Genomic DNA, 25,795 nt, shown 5'->3' with positions numbered 1-25,795 from the left:
GTTATTACACCCAGCAGACACACTGGTAATGATGAGTGTCATTGTAAGACTTCTCTGCATCTGTGTGTCCACTGCTCTGACATTTGGTCAAGCTAGGTATGAAACAGTGCTAAGGCAGGAATTGGGAAGATTGATTATGTAATGCTTTTAATTTATTCAGACATGTAGAGGGGGGAAAAGGGATGCAATGTATTGGTGAGGCCAGTGCTGATCTCATTAGGGAGATGGAGGGATGAGGGGAAGGAGAGGCCTGAGCAAGAAGGAACATTGAATGGCCCCTTCTCTCTCTCTCTCTCTCTCTCTCCTTGCTCTTTCTGTCTGTTGGCCATATTACAGGTGATTGATGGGGAATGGAGAGATTGTGCTTGGAGTGAATGGGGCAGAAAATGGAGGGGTGGTTGTGGGGAGAGGGGGGCATCTGGGGCTAGGTGCCAAGGCTCATCTGTTCTTCGGATGCTGTTTTAGACAAAGGTCCTCATGTCAGATGGTGACGGTCAAGCAGAACTGATTTGGCTGCACCTAGTTATTGCAGCATTGTTTTATTTTTTCCACCTGTCCAGTTAGTTGTGTAATACACGATTTAAATCTTCTTTTCCATGAATCAACATTTTTTTTTTTTTATCTTTTTGAGCACAGTTCATTTCATTGGCCCTGTTTCCATGGCAGCATAGCACATGTTTTGCAGTAATCCTCTTCTCTTCCTGTAGTGGAGAGTTTTAAGATATAGGCTGGAGCTTTTGTTATCCCACCTCCCAGCCGATGTGATACCTGACTGAATCAACCTACTCAAAGACAGCTTTAATCTAAAATCTGCCTGTAGAGGCCAAACTATTATATTTTACATCAACGTGGAAATGATCATGTTGGTGAATTCTGTGGTGTGATTGGTTTGTCATTCTAAGAGTCCAGGAGTCCATATTAGAATGATGTGTTGCCTTTAATCACTGTCTTCTCACAGAGACACTCACACACACACCTAAATTTGGAACTATCCCGGTGTAACCTCAAGTGTCCTTGCTTCATCCCATCATCTTGTCAATACCAGTGAAGCATCCTCATCTGTCGCCATGACTACGGCTGTTCTTTCCCTTCCAGGCATGGATGACCCTCCCTGTGTTCCCTCCTCTGCTCTGATTGGCTTATATTCACTGTAGCTGTTTAAATTAGCCGTCAGGGAGGTGTGCTGTTCTACAGGTGGATGGGGCAATGCAGCTGCTGAGTCTGAGAGCTTTGATCCTCATGGGGGGCTCGGATTATTCCAAACACACACGTATGCACACAATCTGCAGTTTCTCATGGACATCCTTATAAATGCACTGCATCAGCAGGAAGATGGTATAGCATTTTTTGTGCTGGTGTTGTGTTACTCAATTTAAAAGGTTTTCTCACTGAGGCTGGCAAAGCTGAATGACTAGGAGAAAGCACCACTAGCACAATGTTAACATGCAAAAGTCTTAGCAACACCATAGTGAAGGACTAATTGTACGTCCATCCGTGTGACAAAGCTGTCCCCCGGCCTCTGACAGCTCCTTACCTGGAGCTTAAGCAGCTCCTGTCAGGCTTGGTTAGCACTGGCCACACTGCCCACTGCCCCAGGGACTGGATGCATGGTTAGCTCTGGACTGGAGAATGCTGATGAACAATACTTTGGACGGAACAATTGGAACAAAGAGTTGGTGCTGTTCCACAGATGTGTACACAGGTTTGATGGATACAAAGTAAAAAAAAGTGTGGCTGCATATGTGTGCGTTCTTGTATGGGTATATTTGTGAGGGCGTATTAGTAGTAGTAGTAGTGGACATAGGGAGTGAGGACTTTTGGGAAAGTGAGGACATTTTGGCTGTTCTTTACATTCTTAATAGGTTTTATTGTTGGTCAAGACTTGGTTTTAGGTTTAGGGATATTATTGGGTTTAGTTTAGGGTTAGAGTAAGGGTTAGGGTTAGTTGTGATGGTTAAGGTTAGAGTGAGGGGCTTGGGAATGCATTTGTCTATGCGTGTCCACACTGCAAATGCTGCACAAACGCGTGTGTGTGTGTTGTGTGTGTGTGTGTGAGTGTGCCGATGCATGTCTCAAGGCAACCAAGCTAAGTCCTTAGTGTGATGGATAGTGGTGCTGTTTGGTAAATTGATTATGTCAGACTCTAGGGAACATTGTCCACTGTTTTATGTCTGTAAATGAGAACTACCCTTTCAGATCCAGTGTACGAACAAAAACGAAATACGACTCGTGCACAACACAGTTTAAAGTCACAATTCACTTTTGTTTTCAGTGTCGCATAATTTCAACATTCTGTATTCATTATGTAAAAATCAATAGAAAAGATGTGATGAGTCATCCATCCATGTTTTGTCTTAGACTGAGCTGCAGATAAAATAACAAGCCCTGGTGACAGCATGAAGGAAAGGAGATTATCCCTTCACATTTGTTTCCTCCTCTGCATTTATATTAAATTAACACATGTAATTATTTTAATGTCATAATGGGCCAATTACCATCCCTGTGTGGAGACTGGTGCTGTGCCTCTGAACGCTGTGTTGTTTCTCCACTAATGGCTCTGCCTTTTTTGTGTTGTTGTGTTGTGCTGTGGTCTGTGTTAGCTATTGTGTTGCTCTATTTGCAGTCCTTAAGCTGCCAGTGGGCCCTGCCTTTGAGGGTGTGTATTTGCATTCATTAGTAATCTGAGTGGGTTTAACAACAAATCAGGGGCCAAAATGAGGCTGAGTGCTGTATTACAATCGGTTTCAAATTTGATTTACATTCTGTTTAAGATCACGAGCCTCCATATTTATGTGCAGTCTATCCGGTGATGTGTGTCTGTTTTAGTGGTGTTTCCACAGCAGAAGCATGACATACATAACGAGAATAAAACATAAGGCACTGCCTGTCTCTCCCTCCAATATCTCTAGTTGATAAGTGGAGGTTCAATCGTCAATGCTGAGGCGGTATGGGACCATGTGACCATGGCGGACCGGGAGTTGGCATTTAAGGCCGGTGATGTCATCAAGGTGCTGGATGCCTCCAACAAGGACTGGTGGTGGGGCCAGATTGACGAGGAGGAAGGATGGTTCCCTGCCAGCTTTGTACGGGTGAGTTAGCTGTAGCCATGGCTGGCCAGCAACCATAGACACAACACACACCCACACACAAACCAAGATGGAGGCACGTGAACATATGCACAGAAACTGATAAATACACAGTAGGAAGGTATAATAGGTTGAATAATGCTTTATTTCAGTCTTAGGTTGGTTTCACACTGGGTGCGTGTGTGGCACGTTACTGCAGCAGCGCTGATCTGCTGCGTCTTGCACACATCGGTCATTCACACCAGGTGTATGTCCTCACCTGGTGCAGAGCTTCTGTTCAGGTTGTACAGAGGGTTTGACTTTCAAAATCATAAAACATGCTAAATACTTTGCATATTCCTCTGTACTCATTCGGAATACCAGGACTCTTCAGTATGAACCCATGCTTCTGTCGGAGTTGCACACATTTCACAATAAAGTCTTTTTTTGGAGAAAAAAAAAGGATTTTAGCTGTGAGACGCAAACGTACACATCACTTAACATGTGCCTAAATACAAAAGGGGGCGGGTCACTGCAGCTGCAACACATCACACACGCATCCAATGTGAAACCAGCTTTACATAACAGCGAGCAGCTAGCCAAGTGTGATCATGGACATCAGAACCATGATGATGATGATGATGATAATCATGATTTTTATGTCGATGATAATGACAAAATGCTGATGGATATGATAGCATCTATTCTTAAAAGCCTTTAATATGAGTCACGTGTTTGCTTTACTGTGATTTTATGATATCACCCATACCTGAATTTTCTGTTATTAATCCTAAACCCTGCATTCGTTTAATATTTTAGACATGGAGAGTGGAACCTTCCCGCTCACTGATCACATGACTTCCAGTAGGGACAGAGGGGCAAACAGATTAATTTATCAGCAGGCTCACGTAATAAAATCTACATCTGGTTAAGTCTATGATATGTTAAGATTATGTTGGTGCTGGTCTTCTGCTGCCTCATCTGGTAAGTTTATTTCACTCACGTGAATTCTAAACAAAGAAACACGGAAGTCACAAGAAACCCTACTTGGAGGCAGTAGTGGATGTGTGTTGTGATTTTCTCGATGGACTTTGGTGTGAGGAGAGAGCAGTTTTTCAAACTTCCAGGCATAGCAGGTGTAGATTTTATGAGGTTAGCCTTTTGTTCAGTGGCTATGATTTGTTTTTCCTCTGTCCCTGTTTGCACCTATGTAACAATACGTCACCCAAACACAAACCTTGAACTACCCCTTTAACATGGAGATCCTGCTACTTTACTCTTTCACCTAACATATTACAGGAACAAATGGTATCCTTGTTGTTGGTGGACGCTGCCACAGCAGATACCACCCCTCCCTCCCTCCTCATGACCATTCCCACCTTTCCATATTGTCACTCCTGAGAGGGCAGGGCAGACAGGCTGACTGACTGTCATCCAAAAAGTACTTTTTTGTTCTGTCATTCTCTCTCTCCAAGGTGGAACCCCACCCTCCTCAGCCCCAAACAAAACAGGTTTTCTATATCAACCCCATAGCAACTCCACGGTTCCAAAACACCACGTCAAAGGTGCGTTTACCCAGCTTCATCTACCCATCCAGCCTGCCCGCCCACCCGCCCGCTCCAGTCTGTCTACGCAACGTTCCCTCGACATTACCTAACATTAACGTTCCCATCAAATTGTCACATCATTCTCAGTGGGGTCAATAGAGAGGCACAGCTGATGAGTCAAAAGTAAAGATAATCTCTAATGTCTTCTGTTCAGTTTCTCCTTAAATTCTAGAAATGTTTTCACCTAGAAATACAGCAGATGAATTTTGAAATCACTATTCCTGTTAAGTAGTTGTTACCATTTAAAATATCCATCATTTTCTTCAGGACTCACTTTTTTTTACTATTGACTCTGAATATTTCTCAGTCTTAATGCTGCGCTATTAGTTCTCGTCTGCAGTCAGTGCTCTACCACCCGTCACTCTGCTTGTCTGTGGCGCTGCATTTCTCATCCTGTATTTGGCATTCTACCCGTCGGTTCTTTGATGTTCTCTTGGCAAACTGTGTGTCATCAGGTGTTGGCTGCTGGGCATCTGAAACCACACTCAGAGGCCGAGAGTGGAATACACTATGTGTGTGGATCTCTGTGTGTGTGAATGTTGATGAGCGCATGCTTGCGTGAAGAGGTTGTGTGTGAGTGTCTATGCATGCATATGTGCAGAGGGGCGATGTTTTCGTGTCGCACACGGTACTGAAGTTTGGCATTACAGTGAATTCTGGGCACCAATCTCAGAAAGAGGCTTATTTTAAGCTCCGGATTGTTTGGCAGCTTGTCCCACACCTTTCTGATGTGCTGGACCAAGAGGCTTCATCACTGTCCAAACCATCAGAGACCCTCTACATGAAGTAGTGTGTGTGTGTGTGTGTGTGTCTGCGTACATGCTATTAATAAAAAAATGAGAAACACTATTTTTATTGGAAAGATTTTGCAATTTGGATACCTTACATTGACCTCACATTTGTATCTCTGCATATTTCATATTCAAGTGAGTGTGGGTGTGCGTGCCTGTGTGTGTACGTGTGTTTATTCCCAGCTGTGGGTGAACCAAGAGGATGGGGGAGCAGAACCAGCTGAGGGGACAAGTGAGGTGCAGAATGGTCACCTGGACCCAACCAATGACTGCCTGTGTCTCGGCTCGCCCCTCCAGAACCGAGACCAGATGAGAGCTAACGTCATCAATGAGATCATGAGCACAGAGAGGCACTATATCAAACACCTCAAGGACATCTGTGAGGTACTAAAACACACACGCGCACGCACACACGCACACACAGAGATGTACTGCTATTCCAGGCCACTTTTTAATACCATGGCACAGTGGCAAAGATAAATGTTAAGGAGCAGAAACAGAAGCAAAGAAGCCGTGGACTAGTGTGAATTATTAACACTCCCACATCCACACTCTGATTCCAAAAACAGTCCAAAAATATTTTTGTTGAATATGAAAACACAATATGTCAGTTGCACACTGGTGGAGGGATTTGTTCCAGAAAAAAAGATTGCCATTATATTATGAGTCATACCTAAGCGAAACGCTAGAATTCACACCTAATAAAATGAAACACATTTAAGTGTTGCACACACAGTCTTGTAAAGTCTCACAACATGGCAAATATCAACCTGAATCTAAAATCTAATTGGAGGTGTGTTACACATCACAAACTAGATTGTTGTTATTTCACTGCAGTGTCCTGATATAATCTTTCACATTGATCACACTGTGCACCACACATATAAAACATGTAGGGACTCGTGTTGAAGTGAGCGTGTCTCATCCTCCCATAAGCATCTAAGTCAAATCAAGGTGTTTGGTTATAGTGTGGTTTGACTGCACCAACTACATTTTAGGACCGGTTTTCACACCAAAGATTCATTTTAGACTTGGGGAAAAAAAACTAGGACTATTAACAACCAATTTTGGGGAATGTTATGTTTAAAAGTAACTAGTTATGTTACAAATGGCCATTTCCCACTATGCAGTTCCAGCAGTGCTGTCTGCTTAAATGTTGAGATTTAAGAAATTCCCATGCTAAATGTTGGAGTCTGTCGACATCACATTGTAGCGGCTCAGCTCACTTAGAACTTCGCCAGGGCAGGTACTAAAAAATACCAGGTATCAGGTGCCAAAAGATCCTGCAGTTAAAAAGTAACTCTCATTACAGTACTTCTGCGCTATCAAAAACAAACACCCCTATGATGTTTGTGTCTACTCGATCTTACTGGCAACTATGTCATTTGCATAGTAAAGCTTAGTGAATTCAGTAAGCTTTTGATCATGGCCTTAAAACTCTTATCGCTGGCTGTTTACTGGTGTGCTGTGGTGTAAACATATTTTCAAACACTCAAATGCTTTTTTTTTAACTTCTATCACCATGTTCAAGTCAACTATATTGAGTTAACGGAAAATGTTTTTTTTCTGAACCTTCTGTGATGAGTTTCAGGAATTTTATTGATCATTTTATTAAAGGAAGCTCCTAGTTAAAAGTTAGGTGTTGTCTCGGGGCTGAAGAACGCTGTTGTCAGCATCATCCTCCATCCTCCACCCCCTCCCCTGCCTCACTGCAGTAGGTGCACGAGCTCCTCGCAGTCGACGATGTCTTGTTGCACAGAAACAACTTCCATTTTACTGTGATATTCTGCAAATGTTTCCACGAAGCTATCGATGTTTATTCTGTCATCTCGCTGGCTGAGCTTCTGCACACACGGTCATTGGTACAACAGCAGCAGCACACAGACAGGTGTCTGTCTGCCTGCCAAACAGAATGAGAAAACAGAAACAGAGTCGATTCCTGTCAGATTTTCTTTTCTTGTGGCAAAACAAAAGTACAGGAATAAACAGTGAAAATAATAAAAGTAAGCAATTCCATTTTTTATTAAGTTAATACAAAGTAAATCAATCTAACACATTACTTTAACACTGTAAACAGCCCAAAATGGAATGCATTTTAAAAGAAGTAGTAGTAAACACTGGCAGAGAAAGGAGTGAAGCTGTTGAAAAAGCAACTGCAAAACAAACTGTAGTGACAAGTGCCAGGAATCTGCTTTGCATGTGTGTGTGTGTAATACAATTGAATCTTTTTTTCATACAACTTAATCCATCATTGAAAAATGTGATGTTTGTGAGTAAAACTTAGCAATCACTGTTTTTGCTGCTTCTTAAAACTACATGAGGTGACTACATTGACAGAAAACACTAACGCTTTTAATGAATGTATATAACCCACATATGCACAGTATATGATGTTAAATCAAGATCAAGTGGAAGCAGAGTCCTATGCAGTAGTAACAAGGCAATCAGAGATGGCAGACTTAACCCCATTCACGCAACAAGCCTCTGTCTCTGTAACAGACTTTGTGGCGCAGTGGTAGACTGTCTGTAGACGGTCTAACTCCAGATCAGAAGGTTGTGTGCTCGAATCCACGTCAGGGCAGTATCGAGCCCCCAAAAACAATACTTCACTCCCACTCCAAGGCAATCGTATGGTCATGTTTTTGTAGGGAGGGACGTATTATTGTGGTAGTACTATCTCATTTCTTAAGTATTCACCAAGTAATAGTTTGGGACAAAAGTTTCAACTTAAATGAATGGGTAATGGGGGCGGGACTAGATAAGCTTTTGCTTCTCCCGCTTTCTCTTTCAGTTATGTGTATTGTGTGAACAACACTAAGATGATGTGTGATGATGATTGATCTAACTGACATGACTGAAATAAACATATAAATAACTCTTTATAAGACAGGCAAGGTAAATCCTTTCAAGGTTCCTAGGCCAAAGTTCAACTTCCTACCAGGAGTGGGGTTCGAACCCACGAGGACTATTGTCCATTGGATCTTAAGTCCAACGCCTTAACCACTCGGCCATCCTGGTTGATATAAGAACGCTCCCCTGTCACGTTGCCGCGCGTGACCCGGATTACTAGTAGTAGAATACTAACCTCTATACAATCACTGCGAGAATATAGTTATTATTAAGTTTGATTCACAAGGATTTTCATATGCAAGCATTACACTAATTGCAGTATAGTAATTCTCATTATCATGCGATTACTTTAATATTAACATGGATTTACTGTAAATATCACAATATTACCATAATTGTAATTCTTGTATAAGGTAGAAACATTACAAATACAAATAGTAACTAACTATTATTACTCATGGGAGTGACAGATTTAGCTGTTTTGTGTATTAACTGTGTGGAGTCTGCATGTTCTCCCTGTGTCTGTGTGGGTTTTCTCTCTGGTCTTCTCTGACTTTGTCCCATAGTCCAGACGTGCAGATTGAAATTAGGTTAGGTTGGAAATTCTAAATCGTTGGTGTAGATGCAAGTGTGAATATTTGTTTGTCTTTTTGTGTCATCAGTGGAGTAATTGACTGGTGGTGACCTGTGCAGGGGTTTTTATGTCATTAATCAAGAGGCAGATTCACAGAGGATAAGCAATACAGATGATGGATGGATGTGAAACAGTTGTTTGTAATATTCTATTTGTCAAGCGCATAGCTATTAGGTGGTACTGGATTACATAGAATATACAGTAGATATGAATAAGCCGGTCAAAGAGAAGATTTATACTTCATTCAGGTAAAAGTAAGAGGTTTTAGGCTTCATTCATTGAGTACTGGTCATGCTAGTTACTAAGATGGCTATCAAAAATACTTCATACCATAATACACCACATACTCATCACATGTAATAATTCCATAAATATTTACATTTTTACATTACATTAACATTTGTTAACACACAAGCACTCAAAATTTCCATAAATGGATGATTCCCCAAGTTGAGTCACTGCTTCATTTTGATTATTTGGACTAAGCTTCAAGAAACACAACTAAAAGGATCAGTGTGTGTATTTCATAAAGACATCAGAGATAATTCTGGGTGGTGGAGAATGAAATAGTAAATGTCTTCCAGCAGATCTTTTCCAAAGCTTCAGGGCCAAAGCATCAGGGCATTTAATTAACTGCAAGCACTGGACTGACAGATTGGGACAACATTTCGACCTGCTCAAAGTTGTTTTTTGACTCTCAAACAGCCTATGGCAAGTCAAAGTTCATTTTAATTCAAATGAATTATAATTAATAAAAAAAAAAAGCGTCCTGAAAGGTGACATTTTTTTATCTGATGTACACAATTTAAGTGCAAGATAAATATCTTCTCAGAATAAGTTACTTAACAATAAAATAAATAGTCTGGTGCTCAGAAGTTAATTGTCTTATTTCCTGTCAGGGCTGTAGGGGTTTTATGGAAATGAGTGTCCAATGAGGTCTAGTACTGAGTACCTCATTTAACATTTGTGAAAACCTCTCAGCAGCCATAACCCATATTTTCTTGCAGGGCTATCTGCGCCAGTGCAGGAAGCGCGTGGACATGTTCAATGACGACCAGCTCAAGGTCATCTTTGGGAACATCGAGGACATTTACCGCTTCCAGATGGGTTTTGTTAGAGACTTGGAGAAACAGTACAACACAGAGGAACCGCACCTCTCTGAGATCGGACCATGCTTTCTAGAACATGTGAGTTGTGTTATTAAAATGTTCCTACATTACAAAGATTTTAATAAAGGCCTGTTGTCTACTGTATAGGTTAAGACTCCTGAGATTACAGTTAAATTGTTGGGATAATTGAGTTACCAGCAGCAATATCTTAAAAGAATGAGATAATTATGTCATAATCTTGACGAAAGGATTGGTAAAAATGTAAACAGCCATTATGTGGCTTCTCCCAAGTAGAAATGAGGATTTTCCTCTCTTGATTATGTTCCTCTGTGCTCCTTCACTTTGCAGCAAGATGGTTTTTGGATCTACTCAGAATACTGTAACAACCATTTGGACGCCTGTATGGAGCTGAGTAAACTGATGAGGGATGGCAGGTACCAGCACTTTTTCGAGGCCTGTCGCCTCCTCCAGCAGATGATTGACATTGCCATTGATGGTTTCTTGCTCACACCGGTCCAGAAAATCTGCAAATATCCGCTCCAGTTGGCTGAGCTTCTCAAATATACTGCCCAGGAGCACAGGTACGGTACACTGCAGAATGTATTGCCTCCCTAAAAGAAGCAATTACTGATGCATCACTGGTTTCCAGATGCATTGTGTTGTGATGCAGCTGTTGCAGGTGCCAGGTTTATTATCCAAGCGTGAATTGAGGCAAATGTTGTTTTTCGCTGTTTCACTAATGGTGTGCAACTGTTGTAGAGGAATAATATTTCACTAAGGATTTGCAGTTCTGTTATCAATAAACGGGACAGTACTGAATGATTATTTCATATCAGTGCATGGCCATGGGCAGATTAAATATGAATTTGGGCTTTTCTGGCACATGTTCAAACATCAACATTCCACACACTGTATGCACAGTGCAGAGGAGCAATATACAATCTAAACATTTGCAGATGATCTCTCATGAACAGACGCGCATACGAGCACCCAGATGTGCAAACTCATGCATGCAGACCCGCAGAAACACGCCGGTGTAAATGATTCAGGGTCTCTCAGCCAGATACAGATACAGCCAGAGAGGGAAAGATGCCAGCTCTGCCAGCGAGGCATGCCAGATCACAGCAATGGAGAATCTGCCTGATATAGGCTAGCTCTCTGTCACACACACACACAAACACACACGTGCATTATCTTCCACAGTGAGGATTGGATCCATTGCACATCTAAGCCAGAGGGATAAATCCAGCTCAGTTAGCAAAGACGCAGTCAGAGTTAACCGTGGATAGAGAAAATGGCTGATGACTGTGCTCCAGCAGATGTACTGCTGTTACTTTTACTTTATAACCCCTGTCTTTAATAGGCTACTCTGTGCCATTCACTACTGCAACATTAAGTCTTTTTTAAGAGTGTCTAGTCTCCAGGAGCTGTAACTTCATCCTTTAACACCTGGGTGTAATTATGTGCACACTGTGTCCATAGTGACTATCGATATGTGGCAGCTGCCCTGGCAGTAATGCGGAACGTCACCCAGCAGATCAATGAAAGGAAGAGGAGGCTGGAGAACATTGACAAGATTGCCCAGTGGCAAGCTTCTGTTTTGGACTGGGAGGTATGTGCTTGTACTGACTGCAACATAATTACAAAGCATCTGATGTTTTTATGGCTGAGCGTAGTCCATAATGGAATTCCCCCATGCTGATGGAAGAATTTACATTTTTAGTCCTCATGTCACCAAACCCGTGAAAACAATCAATCAGTTTTGTTTGTTTGGAAAATCTCTTTACTGTGAGGTTGTCTGAAATGATTGAACAGCCGACTAGCGTAGCACTACAGCAAAACACCTGCCCACAGTAGTTTTTAGAAGAAAGAAAGGACTGTTTTTGTCCCTTGATTTTCTTCACTGCCACTTATGCAGTTGCCTTTGACCTCGATGGGCATATTTCTGAGGACCCAAGGTACAGTGGCTGCGTTTAAAGGTTCAGTGTGTAAGAATTTGTGTAACGTTGAATGGTGAGACTGCACCATGAGTGCAACAATCTGAGAACTCCTCCACTCACCTCTCTCTTTCCTTAAGCTGTGTTTCCTTCAAGGTTTGGTGCAGTAGTTTTGTGTTTCCATTAGGAATATTACCAAAATAACCAGCTCCTACCAGATGATTTTTTTGGGATCCTTCCCTTTGCTTACGGAGTTATCCGGCTCCACCCATGACACTCTTTTCAGTAGAAACGCAAGCCTGACACAGGCTTTACCATTCCAAACCATACTGTACTGCATCAAACCAAACCGTACCATGATGGAAACACAGCATTGTTTTGTCAGCAGAATGTGAACACTCTCTCATAACTCTCTTTACTGTCCAATTATTTCTGCCATTTCCTCCTACTTCTTCGTCTTTGGTTTATACGTCGGGTTTAAGTTGTCAGAGCTGTCTCTTCTGCCTGCTGTTGAAAGATGGCGGTGCAAAATGGCAGCCTCTGCAAAGCAAGGTCCTTTCCTGAGGTAAATATAAAAGGCTCAAACTTATAGCTAATATACCAGTGAACCCTATTACTGAAATTGGAACTACTACGCAGGCTCCAACCTTACCTTCACCTCTCACTGATTATAAACTGCACTTGCATAATCACTTCTCACTTGTGATGGATTGACTTCATCAAATGTTGCTTTGTTAGTGTGTAATTTGAATCCATTACCCTCATCAGGCTGTTAAGTGCAACAGTAGCATGTTTTGAAAGGGCAAAAACATGTTCACAGACAGTATGCTTTGTTGATGGTCAGTGGTTACTGTGGTAACAGTGCAGTTTGAATTCTGATAGACTGATATCACCATGAGGGATTAAAACAATGCACGCCTGTTAGGATGAATGAAGGGGTTTAGTGGTCTTTTCATTTATTAACTGTGTATCTGTGTTTGTGTGTACGTGTAGGGAGATGATATCTTGGACAGGAGCTCGGAGCTCATCTACACCGGGGAGTTGTCATGGATCTATCAGCCGTATGGACGCAGCCAGCAGCGAGTCTTCTTCCTCTTTGATCACCAGCTGGTCCTCTGCAAGAAGGTAGTTGACGTCTCTGTCTCTTTCTTCACTGACTTCTTTTCTTTTGAAGATTTGAAGACTTTGTTGGCTGCTGAAAACAAGCGGATCAGCTAAAACTTGACCTGTTTTCTTGAAAGTTGTGTATTGTATGTCTAGTGACAGAGACGCTTGAAGACAGTCAATACTTTCCAGTGCACATTTATGTCAAGACCATTAAATTGGACTGCTTTCTTAGGCATGTTAGGCATATTAGCCCAATGACCTGTTACGTCACAGTCTAAAACATCTTTAGTTGAAACTTTAGTTGTTAGCATGTTGAGCACCTTTGTGTGTCTTTCTACCAAGTTGTCCTCCAACTGAAACATAACTATATATACGACCTATACGTACATTTTATTGGTTTTAGCACACCAGTATTTTTCAATTCAACTAGGCTCAAGTGTTAGTGAGGTTAGGGTTAGGGCTTTGCGTAGACCTCATCGAAGCTACTTGATGACGACACACCCAAGGCACCAGATTACCTTTATTTAAACTACCTCTAGGGGGCGCCTATTTTAAAAACATACCTGGGTCATAATTCCTGCATACAACCCATAGTTACCTTTCGTCTCCTTTCTATCACCCATTAACTTTAATCTGAAAGAGAATAACGTTGGCATCCCTGTCAGTCCAAAAATGCACCAGTGTGGATTTTCCCATGGTTTTCACCCTGGACAGCAGCCAGTCCATCACAGGGCCACATACACCATATTGCATGTTTTTGGACTGTGGGAGGAAGCAGGAGAACCCGGAGAAAACCCACGCACACGCTGGAAGAACATGCAAACTCTGCATGTTGACTTGCGTTTTTAAAGTCTGGTTTAATCAGACCTAGGCAATAATAACAGTAAACTTCTTCAGTCTTGCCAAAGCGCTGCAAATAAATGCATTATCAGACACACTTGCACTGAGTAAAGATGCATTCCAAACCTCAGCACCTTTCACAAAGCTCTAATGCACCAAGGCTGTGCTCTCCTGTCAGACAGATGTTCACGCTTGACTGGACTCAGCAGTACATGCACACGGAGACACGGACATTAAAGTAGACCGACACTACACACATTAAAACACACCAGGGCTGAATAACTGTTCCATCACAGGCACACATTTGTACACACAGACGAACAATCATTTCACCATTACACACACAAACATGCCAAAATAGAGGATAGCCTACTGTAATACATACAAGGTGTGCTGGCTCTCTGTTTTTATAGCTCCCCCTTTGTCCTCATCCTCCCCTCTTATATCACAACTCAACATCGCTGGCATCAGGAACAAACTCCAGTGTGTCTGCAGATCACACACGTGTGCTGGCTGTTCTGGTCGGCTGCATAAATTCAGCTCCAAGACATCTTAAATTGTAAATTTTAGTCTTTGTTCTACACTTCCTGCTTCAGCATCCTCTGTACAACATGTGTAATAGCAGCCCTCGGGGTGTGTTATTAGCACGATGCACGTAGCCTTCCATCTTCTCCTCTCATCTCTTATCAGCACACAGATGCAGATTTGTCTAGCTGTACGCTTATTAAAAATTGCTGCTCCTTTTCTTATTTTACCTTCCTTGACCTCTTCGTGTGACTGGATTATTTGGTCCTGAGGCAGAAGTCACAACAAAGACTGTGTCACATTATAGTGTTATTCCTGTGAATCTAAAACCTGAAATCAGTTCAGTTTATTTATGCTTGGTGGAGGGTGGAACTAATCTGTTGATTAATAGACTGGCAGAGAATTACTTAATCAATCTGAGTTGTTTTTTTTTTTTTTTTTTTTTGAAGGATAAACGTTCTGTGGTTGTCGCTTGACATTAAATATTTAGCTTTTTTTTAATCCTCATGATTTGCATTTTGTTTTTGCTCTTCTTGGACATTTTGTAGCCCTAACAATGTATCCATTAATAATTGGCACATGAATTGTTAATGAAAGTAATCATTAGTGGTGGCTCCCATGCTGATGTAGCTGAAAAATGAGAATGAAATATTCAAAGTTGTTTCGTACTGTTTATTTTCAGAGGAATTATATTAAGAAAGTTTGTGACATACTGTCAGCAATGACTGAGCAATTTTAACTTCACAAAAAAATATGGGTTATAGCAGCAGTTGTTGTGTTGTAGTTAACTTGAATATTTCTGTAATTGTTGTTTTCTTTGTTCATAAAATAGTTCAGAACCACAATTTACAGGTTTCTCTGACTTTAACCATCATTTATTATGATAATTATTGATATCAACCGCATGTTCATCATGATAATCTTTTTATCCATACCATTTTTTCCAGTCGTGAATTTGTGTGTGTGTGTGTGTGTGTGTGTGTGTGTGTGTACATGTATTTATGTCTTTGTGAGGTCCATACCAACATACAAACCTATCTTTGTGAGGACATTTTACCTTGTGGGGACATTTTGTCTTGGTCCCACAACATTAAAGGGCTTTTTCAGGGTTAAGATCTGGTTTTAGGATTAGGGTTAGAATTGGTTTAGGTTAGGCACTGAGTTGTGATGGTTAAAGGAATATTTCACTGATTTGCCTTTTGCTTTGTATAAGTAGAATAGGGGTAGTATTTTTTGAAAAATTGTGCTTCTCAACCTCAGTTTCCCCTGAGTCGAGAAATATCTTGATTCTTTTTTTATTATGTGCCCACCAGTGACACTTGTTTCAAGCCTTGGTCCGAGGCTTGAAACTACAACGCCAATTCCGCACTTTTTAGACCCTTAGGGGGGCGGGGCAGTGTCCACCATCTTTGCTAACAGTTATGCTAACAGGACCAAGTGTCCCTGTGGGCACATAACAAAGAAGAGAATGAAGATATTTAAGTATTCCTTTAAGGTTGGGATAAGGGGCTAGAGAATGCATTATGTCGATGATGTGCCTCTCAGGACACTGGTGACAGGATGCTTGTTGACACCTTCAAGGTTCAGCAAGCACACATAGACATTAACACACACTTTCATTTATTCTTACCCAGGACCTGATACGCCGGGACATCCTGTACTATAAGGGCCGCATTGACATGGACCGCTACGAGGTGCGGGACGCGATAGACGGGCGCGACGACGACTTCAACGTCAGTGTGAAGAACGCTTTCAAATTGTGCAACAAAGACAGCGAGGAGATCCACATCTTCCTGGCTAAGAAGCCTGAGGAGAAGATTCGCTGGCTCAGAGCCTTCCACGAGGAGAGGAAGATGGTGCAGGAGGATGAGAAAATTGGTTAGTTACTGCACATCCCTGTTTTGGAAAGTGGGGCGATAATTTTCAGGATACTTTTCATGCACACGTGATCAGTAATATTTATTAATACATTATCTGTATTTATATAGTGCTTCTCTAGTCTTGATGACCACTCAAAGCATATTATAGTTTTGCCATTTACACATTTTCATACACACCTATGTATAGTATTAGCAATGTGGGGTTAAACACATTTCAGCATCAAAATGTCTAAAAATGACAACCATTAATTTTATATATTTATATAAACACACTTAAAATCCATCCAAAAAAAAGGTTTGTATTTAGATTCAAGGTAAGGGGGACTGTTTCTTTTTTTATGCTTTTGAATGACATCATTGGCTTTAGTTGTCGCCACTATTTTACAGAATTTTAATATAATGTCATGAGACACAGAATAGGCAACAACACTTTTCTACGTTCTCTCCAACGACTCTCCTGAGCTGCTTGACTTGTTGTAGCTGTAACTTCTGGGAAGAAAACCCCAAAGAAACATCAGAGTGACGAAGAAAATATTTGCTACTAGTTAGCGGGTGTGTTATGTTGCCATGTGCTGTTGTTTCTGCTGCAGAAGCTTCCCCCAGACAACAAGATTCTTCTGTGCTTCACAATGTCATCAAGCTTGGTCTTCTGTTATTGTTTTGATTGACAGACCCCTAGTGGCAGAAATGACATATTGTGTATATCAGTGTCTTGCCTAAGGATAGATGGGCAGGTAGACAAGAGGAGCCTGGGAATGAATGTCCAACCATGTGGTTTAAAGACATTCTAACTATCAAACCACAATATTCACATATTAAATACTGTATTTAGTGACATTGTTTTGCCTAAAATACTTTTATACTTAAAACCGCATCCAAGACATCCCAAACTCTCGGATCAGCCCCAAAAAACAATCACTGGACGTCATCATCTGTAAAAAGAACTGAGAATTTTTAATCACCAGGTTACATGGAAATGAAGTGATTGGCTGTGCTTATTTCTGAATGGTCAGTGTATCAGGACATAAAAAAAGAGTTCAACAAATATGATAACAAGTTCAGAAACCAATGTACCAATCCTAGCCTCATGTACATGTACATGTTAATTCTACACAGTATGTGTACGTTGCAAAGTAGCTTTTACAGCGAGTAGTGAATCCTCCCCCTACCACAGCTGCTAACATGTAAACAAACATGTTCAACTATACGACCTTATGTTTTCATTCCTTTAAAGGTCAACTGTGAATACAGTACAGAGAAACCATGAATGTTTTTGAGATGTTATCAAACCATGAAAATCTCATACTGATTCATGTCCTACAATGGGCTTTAGGTATGTGATGTATTTCCTGCGGCAGAGTACAAAGAGGCTTGTTTTTGTACACGAGCTTCTCTGCGTCATAAACACCAAGTCTGAGCGTAACAAATATTGTTGGATATTATTGACTAAATCTAAAACAACTATTTCTGCTCAAAGTTTTTTTTTGTACATCCCATAAATCATACGGCAATATTGTCTCCTAGGTTTTGAGATCTCTGAGTACCAGAAGCGGCAGGCGGCCATGACAGTGAGAAAGGTGACCAAACAGAAAGGTGAGGCAACAAGAAGATATCAGGTGATTTCCCCTTTTTTTCCTTGCCGACGTGCTCTGTCTTCTCATCGCTGTTTACTCTCTCCTTAACCTGCTCTTTTTTGTTTTTCTTACTTTGTACTTCTTTTTCCAAACTCACATGCTCATGTTTATGAACGAGTCTAGATTTGCCACGTAGCGCATACGCTAGAGGAAATCCAGTGAATTCATTTGGATATTATCGCTTTGAGGATGACTTGATAGTGTATGAGTTATGAAGCAGCTGTTAAGCATCAATGAAAAGACAGAGGGCTGTTTGCATGAACTATTGAGTTTAAAGGGCGATACCAGTGTTCATGACATGTGGGTCTTGTGTCACGTAGCAGTGAAATGATTGAAGACAGTTTTTCTTTTCCTTTTCCTGAGTTACAGTGCTTGTTGCTGTTGCACCTCCATAAATATCCAGTAAAACCTAGCCTGAATTGTGTAACAGTGGAATGACATAGAGCCTGACCGATATAGTGGGTGACAGATGTGATTGGTATCAGCATTTGTGTTTGCCGATAGGAACCAACATGAAAACTTCTAGGTTTTTTTTTTTAGATTTTTGCAATTTTTAAAACAAATGGTGTGTCGAGTGTCAGAGGGATCACCATCAAATATTAATGACCACTGGTAGATGTTAAGTAAAGGTCAGGAGATACATCAAAATATTAGGCCGCGGCTGTTATGTAAGATTTGATTAAGAGTAAAGTTCAGACTTTTAAGTTCAGGCTTTTAATTAAGGTTAATTTATTTTACAGATTATTCAATTCATTTGTTATTGTTACTAGTCATTAAAAAATGTTTGTCAACTCTTCTATTGACAAAAATATTTGTTTGTGCATTCGATGAGTTATTCATTTAATTGAATTGCATATTTTAATAAAAGAATAGACTTTTATCTTTATTATCTAAATTGAAGGACACGTCTTCAGTGATTGCAGAATGTTTAATGTACAGAAAAGATGTGCAAACGTGCATATATAACATATTTTACTTAAAAAATTATAAAGTGAATAAGTAAATAAGTATTTTCTCTTTCTTCTTCTTTTTTTCTAGCTATTTGTTATAAATGTCACTGTTGATGTATAAAATAGGGAGTAATTAACATGTCGTTTTGTCAGGACTTTGCTGCTCTCTTTTATTGGCGTCTGCCCTCAAACATCCATATTGGATCAGGCTCGTTTGTCAAAACAGAAACCTGCTAAAACCAGAAAAACATGTCAAACAACTTAGTCAAGGTTATCCAACCGTCCAAACAGACGACCCACATGTACACTTAACTGGCATCATCCTTAAAGATTTAACCGTTTTAGTGTCAGGCTAGATGTTTGTACATTTATCATGACTGATGTTCTTGCTATTGCCAGTTTCACAGTAAGCATGATCATCAATTGAGGTATTAAACAACTAATGACCTCTGCTGGAATGTCCTCTCTGATGTTAGGCTCCCTGTAGATGTCTGTCAAAAGTAAATGTGTGTTTCTAAGTGCTGTATGTGTACATGGCTGGCACAAGGTGAAGTACTCTCTTGAATTTCAGATTCATTTATAGATTTCATCTTGAGAAAGAGGGCCATGTTGTATGGACATGGTTTGAGAATGATAAAGGTATATGCATTAGAGTTCTCCTTAGAGCTAGCACAATAAGATGCCATGGCAACTGCTAAGCAGCATTGGGAGGTGTTTTGATTTAACGTTGGCAGTGGAGCATGCTCTCGCTGTTCAATCTGTTGACAAGCATTAAGTCCACTGTCCTAAAATAACACAAAGACGGTGTTACCCTGCAAACTGCTTAAACAGTGTTGGGCAAAAACATCCCTTACAAAAGACACTGTTCACCATCCGTATCTTTTTGTCTAAGATGCCATGGCAACTTTTGAATATGTCATCTTCAAATATTGATTGTTTCAATTTTTGGATTACACTAGCTACACTAGTTGTGATGCTTGTAGCTGACTGTAGCTGAACAACATCGTAGACTGTAGTTAAATGCATATTAGCAGCTTTCTGTTGGCTCTGTCTTCCCCACTCTTGTGTTCTCAAGTGTCGAGGGTGCTATTCAAACAATCGTGCTGTCAACAAACATGGAGGAACAGTGTCCCTCGTCCAAATGCCGCGTGTCATTGTCTTATCCATCTGATGTAATCTGTGGGTTCTCTTGTTTGCCTGCAACAGACTTTGATTGAATAGCATCTTTAGTCTCCCTTGTGTCATCGCTAGAGCTGAATTCCACGTTTCTCCTAATTCAGCTGTCATCGTATGATCATAATGTGTCATGTCTCAGGATTAATATGCAGGAATGTTAGCACTGGAGGCCACTTTTGTGCATCTGTGTGCCTGTTTTCTGTGGAAGCATGACTTGGTGTTGTGTTGTTGTGCCTGTTTCAGAGACGATACTGACAATGTTTCCTCTTTGCTATCCTTCCCCCTTCTTTGTCTCCTCTGCTTTGTGCCCTGCGCTGCCTCCTTGTCTCCTCCCCCCTTGCTCTTTTTGCACCTGCCTCCCTAGGTGTAAACAGGTGCACACCCCCCTCATACCCGCCCCCCCAGGACCCCCTCAGTGCGGGGCAGTATGAGGTATCGGAGGACATGGCACAAGGAGAAGTTTTTGAATTCAGTCAATCCAAAAGAGGCCAGGCTCCTTTCTGGCAGAATTTTAGTAGATTAGCTCCATTTAAGAAATAGAGATACACAGACTCTTCCGAAGGACCAGCTATTTTTCTTAGAAGCACTAAACACTGGATGATCATGTCCCATGATGAAGAAAATTATGAAAAACACACATACATTAAAGACTCTGAAGCAAAGGACCAATGTTAGAACCAAGTGTGATATGGAGGAGCAAGAGGACTGAAGACTTGGATTTAAAAATAAAAATTGAAGAAAAAAATGAACTCACTTCATATATGTTAGTAACCCTCTTAGTTATCATGCTTTTTCCAGCTGAGTCGACCTGTCATGAACTCCTTCCCACAGATTCTGCATTATCCACCCCATCTGAATGTCCTGGAGTTATTGAGATTATTATTCTGTATGATTTCATTTTTAATCCATCATCTGGATAGAAACACAAGGCTGAGGCGAGTCATTCCCTCATGATATGCTTGTTGTCCGTAAACTGAGATCTTGCTGTGCTGCTATGTGAGATTACTTGTTGCATTCCTGTGAATGTGAGATTGAATGACGATGGACCCTGGGACTTGTGAGGCTCCACTGTCGGCGCCACATCTATGTTAGATCCACAGACCGGTGAGACCATCTCTGATGTCATGCGTCTGGATCCCCTCCTCTCTCTCTCAACTCTCCGTACTCCTTTCTCTGGCTGTCTGCATATTCAATAGTCACCCTCTGACGCTCACAAGCATCACACACCCTCTCTACATCCCTCTCTTGTCCTCCATATCTCTCCACCCACCTGCTTAGCCTCTGTGAGTCAGAGGATCTCAGAGGAAGAGCTTCACACTCTTGGAAGCTTGCCATTGGCTGCGATAAGATGGGTCAAGGAACAAATCAATAGCTAGAACATCAATAGAATATTTACATCCTTTCACCAACCACTTTTGACAGGGTATTCATATCCGATCACGCCAAGGGGGCTGTGGGTTACGTTTGACAGCGAGCTCGCCGCTCAGATGAAACAGCTGGGAGCAGGAGATAGGCAGGCTACGGTTCACCTGCCTCGTGTCAGATCCCCTTCCCCGACCCCCCCAGAGACCACCCCTGTAGCACTGTGCTGGCAGCTCACTGGGTGTTTGGTAAGAGCACGGCCTACCTCTGGAAAAATCCACTGAGAGCTAGACATGGAGTTGATGCATTGGCCAAGGTCTAAATGAATCTCTCCCCCCCCCCCCGTCAGCTGTGAAAAGAAAATAAAGACTCCTTGAGTTGACTTGATTATTTTGTATCGCTCACACTGTAAACTAAAATAAAAAAAAGCACAGCACATATTCGGTGTTCAGCTATGCCACAGTGTGACAACATAGGAAAGCACCCTACCCAGCACAAAGGGGAAATGGTCCACAAAATGGCAGAAATTCTAAATGAACAAGACAAAGGTATGAGTAGGTTGTGAGTCAGTGCCAATAACACAGCGAGGCAGAAAGATGAATTGAATCTGTAGCATGCAGGTGTCCTCTTGACAGATCCATGCGTCTCTGAAGACTGCGGCTTCAAAACTTGGCACTCTTCCCCGCCACGTTGTTTTCCAGATCTGATCCATGTCCTGGCTGCTGCAGCCCTGGCACTGTTAAGTGATTTACAAAAGGACTGTGGCCGGATCAGATTGATTTGTTTAATCAACAAAAGTCCCTGCTGAGAGCGAGAGATAGTTGCTGCACTCCAAAGTCCTTCAACTGGTGAGAAACTACCAATTTAAACACGACGTTTGACGCGAAGGTGTTGCTCTTTTTTTCTACAGCTGGAATGTAAGTGATACAGGATTTGTGATCATATTTTAACCTCAGATACAGAAGTACACTTTGTGTTGAAGTATATCACCTGATGGACAGTACTTATACAGTATGACAACTTGTGCAATGTGATATATCATTATATATCTTCACTACTCACTACAACGTGATATAAAAAGAGTTATATATCGTTCTATGTCATTTGTTTGCCTTCTTACAGGCCTTATAACCTATTGGAAAAAAAAGACCTTAGATTTGCTTTGTATGTTGTGTAACTTATGTTTTGTTTCAGTAAAGAAAGTTGAGAAATGGGTGAGTTGGCTGCTGGTGTCTGTAGAGATGGCTCCCAGTGAGATTGTTTTGGAAGATAATTCCCACATCTGGCACAGCAAAAAGATATGGTTCCCAGGCCATGATAACCTCAGGTCCCGTGCTACGCCCACCAACCCCCCCCCCCCCATTACCCACTCCCCTGCCTCCCAGCTCCACGCCGCCACCACTACCACCACCAACATCCAGGCACACACACACACACACACACACACATACATACTCATGCACGTACTCGCTGGCCCGTTCTGCTGCGGAGAAGAGAGATGCTATCTAACAGTGCCTTCCAGCATTCCACTAGTGATTATCTATTCAGTTTCACAGGCAGATTTGAATTAGTCATGTATTTTCCCTTCACAACGTGGGACTTGCATCTCTCACTCTCACTTTTCTCTCTCTCTCTCTCTCTCTCCCTCCCTCATACAAACTGGGAATCCCTCATTCCTCAGTACACGAGATCCACTCGGACACAAACGTAGAGGTCAGGCCTTTTCATATGAGTAGATACTGTGCCGTCTGACCGAAAACACTTTAAAACAACACCTTATTATATCACGTCACACTTACATAGCGGTCATTTTATTGCACAAAAAAGTAAGTTAACTCTTATTTCAGATGTTTAGAAACTATGTAGAATTCCTTTTATCTATTTAACTTTAACTTTAAAAGATGGTTTCATTTCAATATATAGTGGGAAACAGATTATAATTATTAATAGTGAGTTATGAATTAGAAGAAGAATCATCTATTTCACCTTTATCAACTAAGCACTGTAAATACTGTAAAAAGAACAGATCATATATTTGGATATTGGTATTTTGCGTTGGAGACGAATGTTGTTCCAGTTCTAGCGTGCGGTAGACCTCAGTACCAGGTAAATGCATGCTTGTGGCATCCAATATTTTGCATGAGACTTCAGACAACTCTTAACGGATTGTTTAGTTTCATTTTTCATTTTAAGCCCACGCCACTCTCACTAAAGGAGTTCTTTTGTGTCCCGCTCACTGCTCACCACACGTCGTAGCTTCTGGTTTTATTTATTGTCGAGTCGAGTCGAGGAGGAACACGTGTCCTCGTACTGTTGTGAGTGATGGAATGAAAGGCACTGATGCTCTCTTTGCCCAGATGTAATGGGTACTCTTAACTGTAACCTTGTTTTAAATCTCTTATTATTGTTTTTTGGGTTTTTTTTATTTCCTTTTCATTCACATTAACGTACACTGTCATCGTCCAAACTGCTGCTGTTGATGTGTTTTTGTTTTTAATGCCATTAACTGCTGAGGCAAAAAAAACGGGTATAATTTTTCTATGACAACAGAGAACCAAATAGGAGTTAGTAGCAATCATGGGTGTTTGTGTACAGATTTGTAGTCAAGTAGAAGAACCGAATAAATGCAACTTCTTGGGATTGGGACAAACTAAAAATCAATATAATCCTGACGACACACACACACACACACACACACATACATAGTGCTGCATTGCAGTTCATGTCATGCTTTTGTTTCAAATGACAAATTCTCCTTTGGAGTTCAATGACTTGACCGGGCAAATTAATTCCTTGCTTGTATTTTTTGAATGCAGTATTAAATAGTACTATTTTGGCCACATGGTTAAAAGGATGTATATATTGGTTTTATTTTTCATATATATATATATAGATATAGGTATAGATATATAATTATAAGTCCGACCTTGTACTGCCAATGTGCAGTTGATTTTTTTTCTCTTTTCAGTCAAAAAAACCAAGACAGGAACAGAAGTTTGCTCAGATTTCTGTACTTTCTTTAATCCGGGGTGTGCACAAGCCAGTAAACGCGTTCACTCACATTTAGCATAGCCACATCTCCAGTAGGAACTCCTCGCAGTTGGATATGCAGTCCAGAGTTTGGGTTTCAGATTAGTCAGGGTGCAACGAAAAGTCATCAATGAGCCACATGTATTAGTGTGGTATTGAGTGACAACAAGGTAAATAGAAGACTGATGTCCCACTTTTGAAATGGAAGTCATTGTATAATAGCATCTAGTTCTGGATTTTTGCCTATCACAGAAAAACGTACTCACAGTGTCATTAATTCCTTTGTCACCATATACAAACATTTGTCATTTCCTTTCTTGCTGGCATTTTGATTTGATTATTTGTTGTAGAAATGAAAAACCTTAAAAATAATGCCTATTCAATCCAGAAACTGTGAATGGGAGAGTGGAGATGTCAGCTGTATGTACATTATATGTTTTGATGTAATCAGAAGCACTGGGAATATGTTGTACTTCGCTGTAAAAATAAATCCATATCTGATATAGCTGTACTTTTGTTGAAAATAAATTCTCTGCAGAACTGCGTGTCAAGGCGTCAAAGTGTGAGTGGGAGCATTGTGCCGGGTTTCCTGTTGTGTGACATCATTTCCTGTTTGGTAGGCCCATTCCCGAGAGCTGACACATTCATTCCTGGACATGCTTTGGAGGAAGGGCCTTGGACTTTGGATGAACAACTCTGGTATTCATAAGATAGACGAGAAGAACTTCCAACCACAAATTGTTGCCTGAACATAACTGTGCTGTAATCAATAAGTAATGAGACTTATGCTAATGTATTCTCCCAGTTGGCCATGCAGAAGTGTCAGCTGATGGCTCTGCTTCCTAACGTTTTGAAGTCCACAGATGTGAGACTGTTTTTTTCCCCGGGAAGATCTGAGACGTCCTGGTGTGGCACGGTCAGTGTGTGTCTGTGTGTCCAAACCACTGAAGTGAGGCTGTGGCTGATTGTGGAAAAGACTGATGAGGTTCCCAGTGAGAAGCCTCACCTCACACAAGGCAGAGCAAGGGCAATGTGCAGGGTAACTGTGGTCTCTAGTGGTCAAGTGTGGTGCTACACTTCCCAAGGACAGAGCATATTTTTCTAAAGGAAGCATCTCTGTGGCTCCAAAGGAGAAGGTGGAAAAAAATATTTATTCAAATTTCAGCAACACTAACGGTTGTGTTCCAGGATGATATGAGGGACATCCCATCTTTCCACTGGGAGAGCAGTGATTCTGTGTGCAGTGTTGTCACTCTACAATCACTCTTGTGTGATACTACACCTGAATGGAAAGGTGA

At 41.2% G+C, this 25,795-nt stretch overlaps 1 protein-coding gene and 1 non-coding gene across 13 annotated transcripts in view; one reads left to right on the top strand and one right to left on the bottom strand.

The window, feature by feature from the left end:
• The window catches only part of LOC131472317 (rho guanine nucleotide exchange factor 9), a 47,746-nt gene extending 22,704 nt beyond the window's left edge, over window positions 1-25,042 (top strand). For 9 of the 12 annotated variants that reach the window (XM_058649351.1, XM_058649350.1, XM_058649347.1 and 6 more), the window contains 10 exons: window positions 2,910-3,089; window positions 4,541-4,630; window positions 5,647-5,847; window positions 9,955-10,134; window positions 10,405-10,637; window positions 11,539-11,668; window positions 12,987-13,118; window positions 16,100-16,343; window positions 17,870-17,938; window positions 20,470-25,042. In XM_058649351.1, coding sequence (XP_058505334.1) covers window positions 2,910-3,089; window positions 4,541-4,630; window positions 5,647-5,847; window positions 9,955-10,134; window positions 10,405-10,637; window positions 11,539-11,668; window positions 12,987-13,118; window positions 16,100-16,343; window positions 17,870-17,938; window positions 20,470-20,645 — 1,635 coding nt within the window. In that variant the 3' untranslated portion in view covers window positions 20,646-25,042. Of the gene's footprint in view, window positions 1-2,909; window positions 3,090-4,540; window positions 4,631-5,646; window positions 5,848-9,954; window positions 10,135-10,404; window positions 10,638-11,538; window positions 11,669-12,986; window positions 13,119-16,099; window positions 16,344-17,869; window positions 17,962-20,469 lie in introns of all 12 variants that reach the window. The other 3 variants (XM_058649348.1, XM_058649357.1, XM_058649349.1) reach the window with 2 other exon arrangements.
• trnal-uaa (transfer RNA leucine (anticodon UAA)) lies at window positions 8,399-8,481 on the bottom strand. Its single transcript has one exon. It is a non-coding gene; the product is annotated as a tRNA-Leu (tRNA).
• Window positions 25,043-25,795: the final 753 nt, after the last annotated feature.

This window comes from Solea solea, chromosome 14 (genome assembly GCF_958295425.1).
Source record: "Solea solea chromosome 14, fSolSol10.1, whole genome shotgun sequence".
In the NCBI taxonomy this organism is placed as follows: Eukaryota; Metazoa; Chordata; class Actinopteri; order Pleuronectiformes; family Soleidae; genus Solea; species Solea solea.
This window is presented reverse-complemented; position numbering and strand designations above follow the sequence as displayed.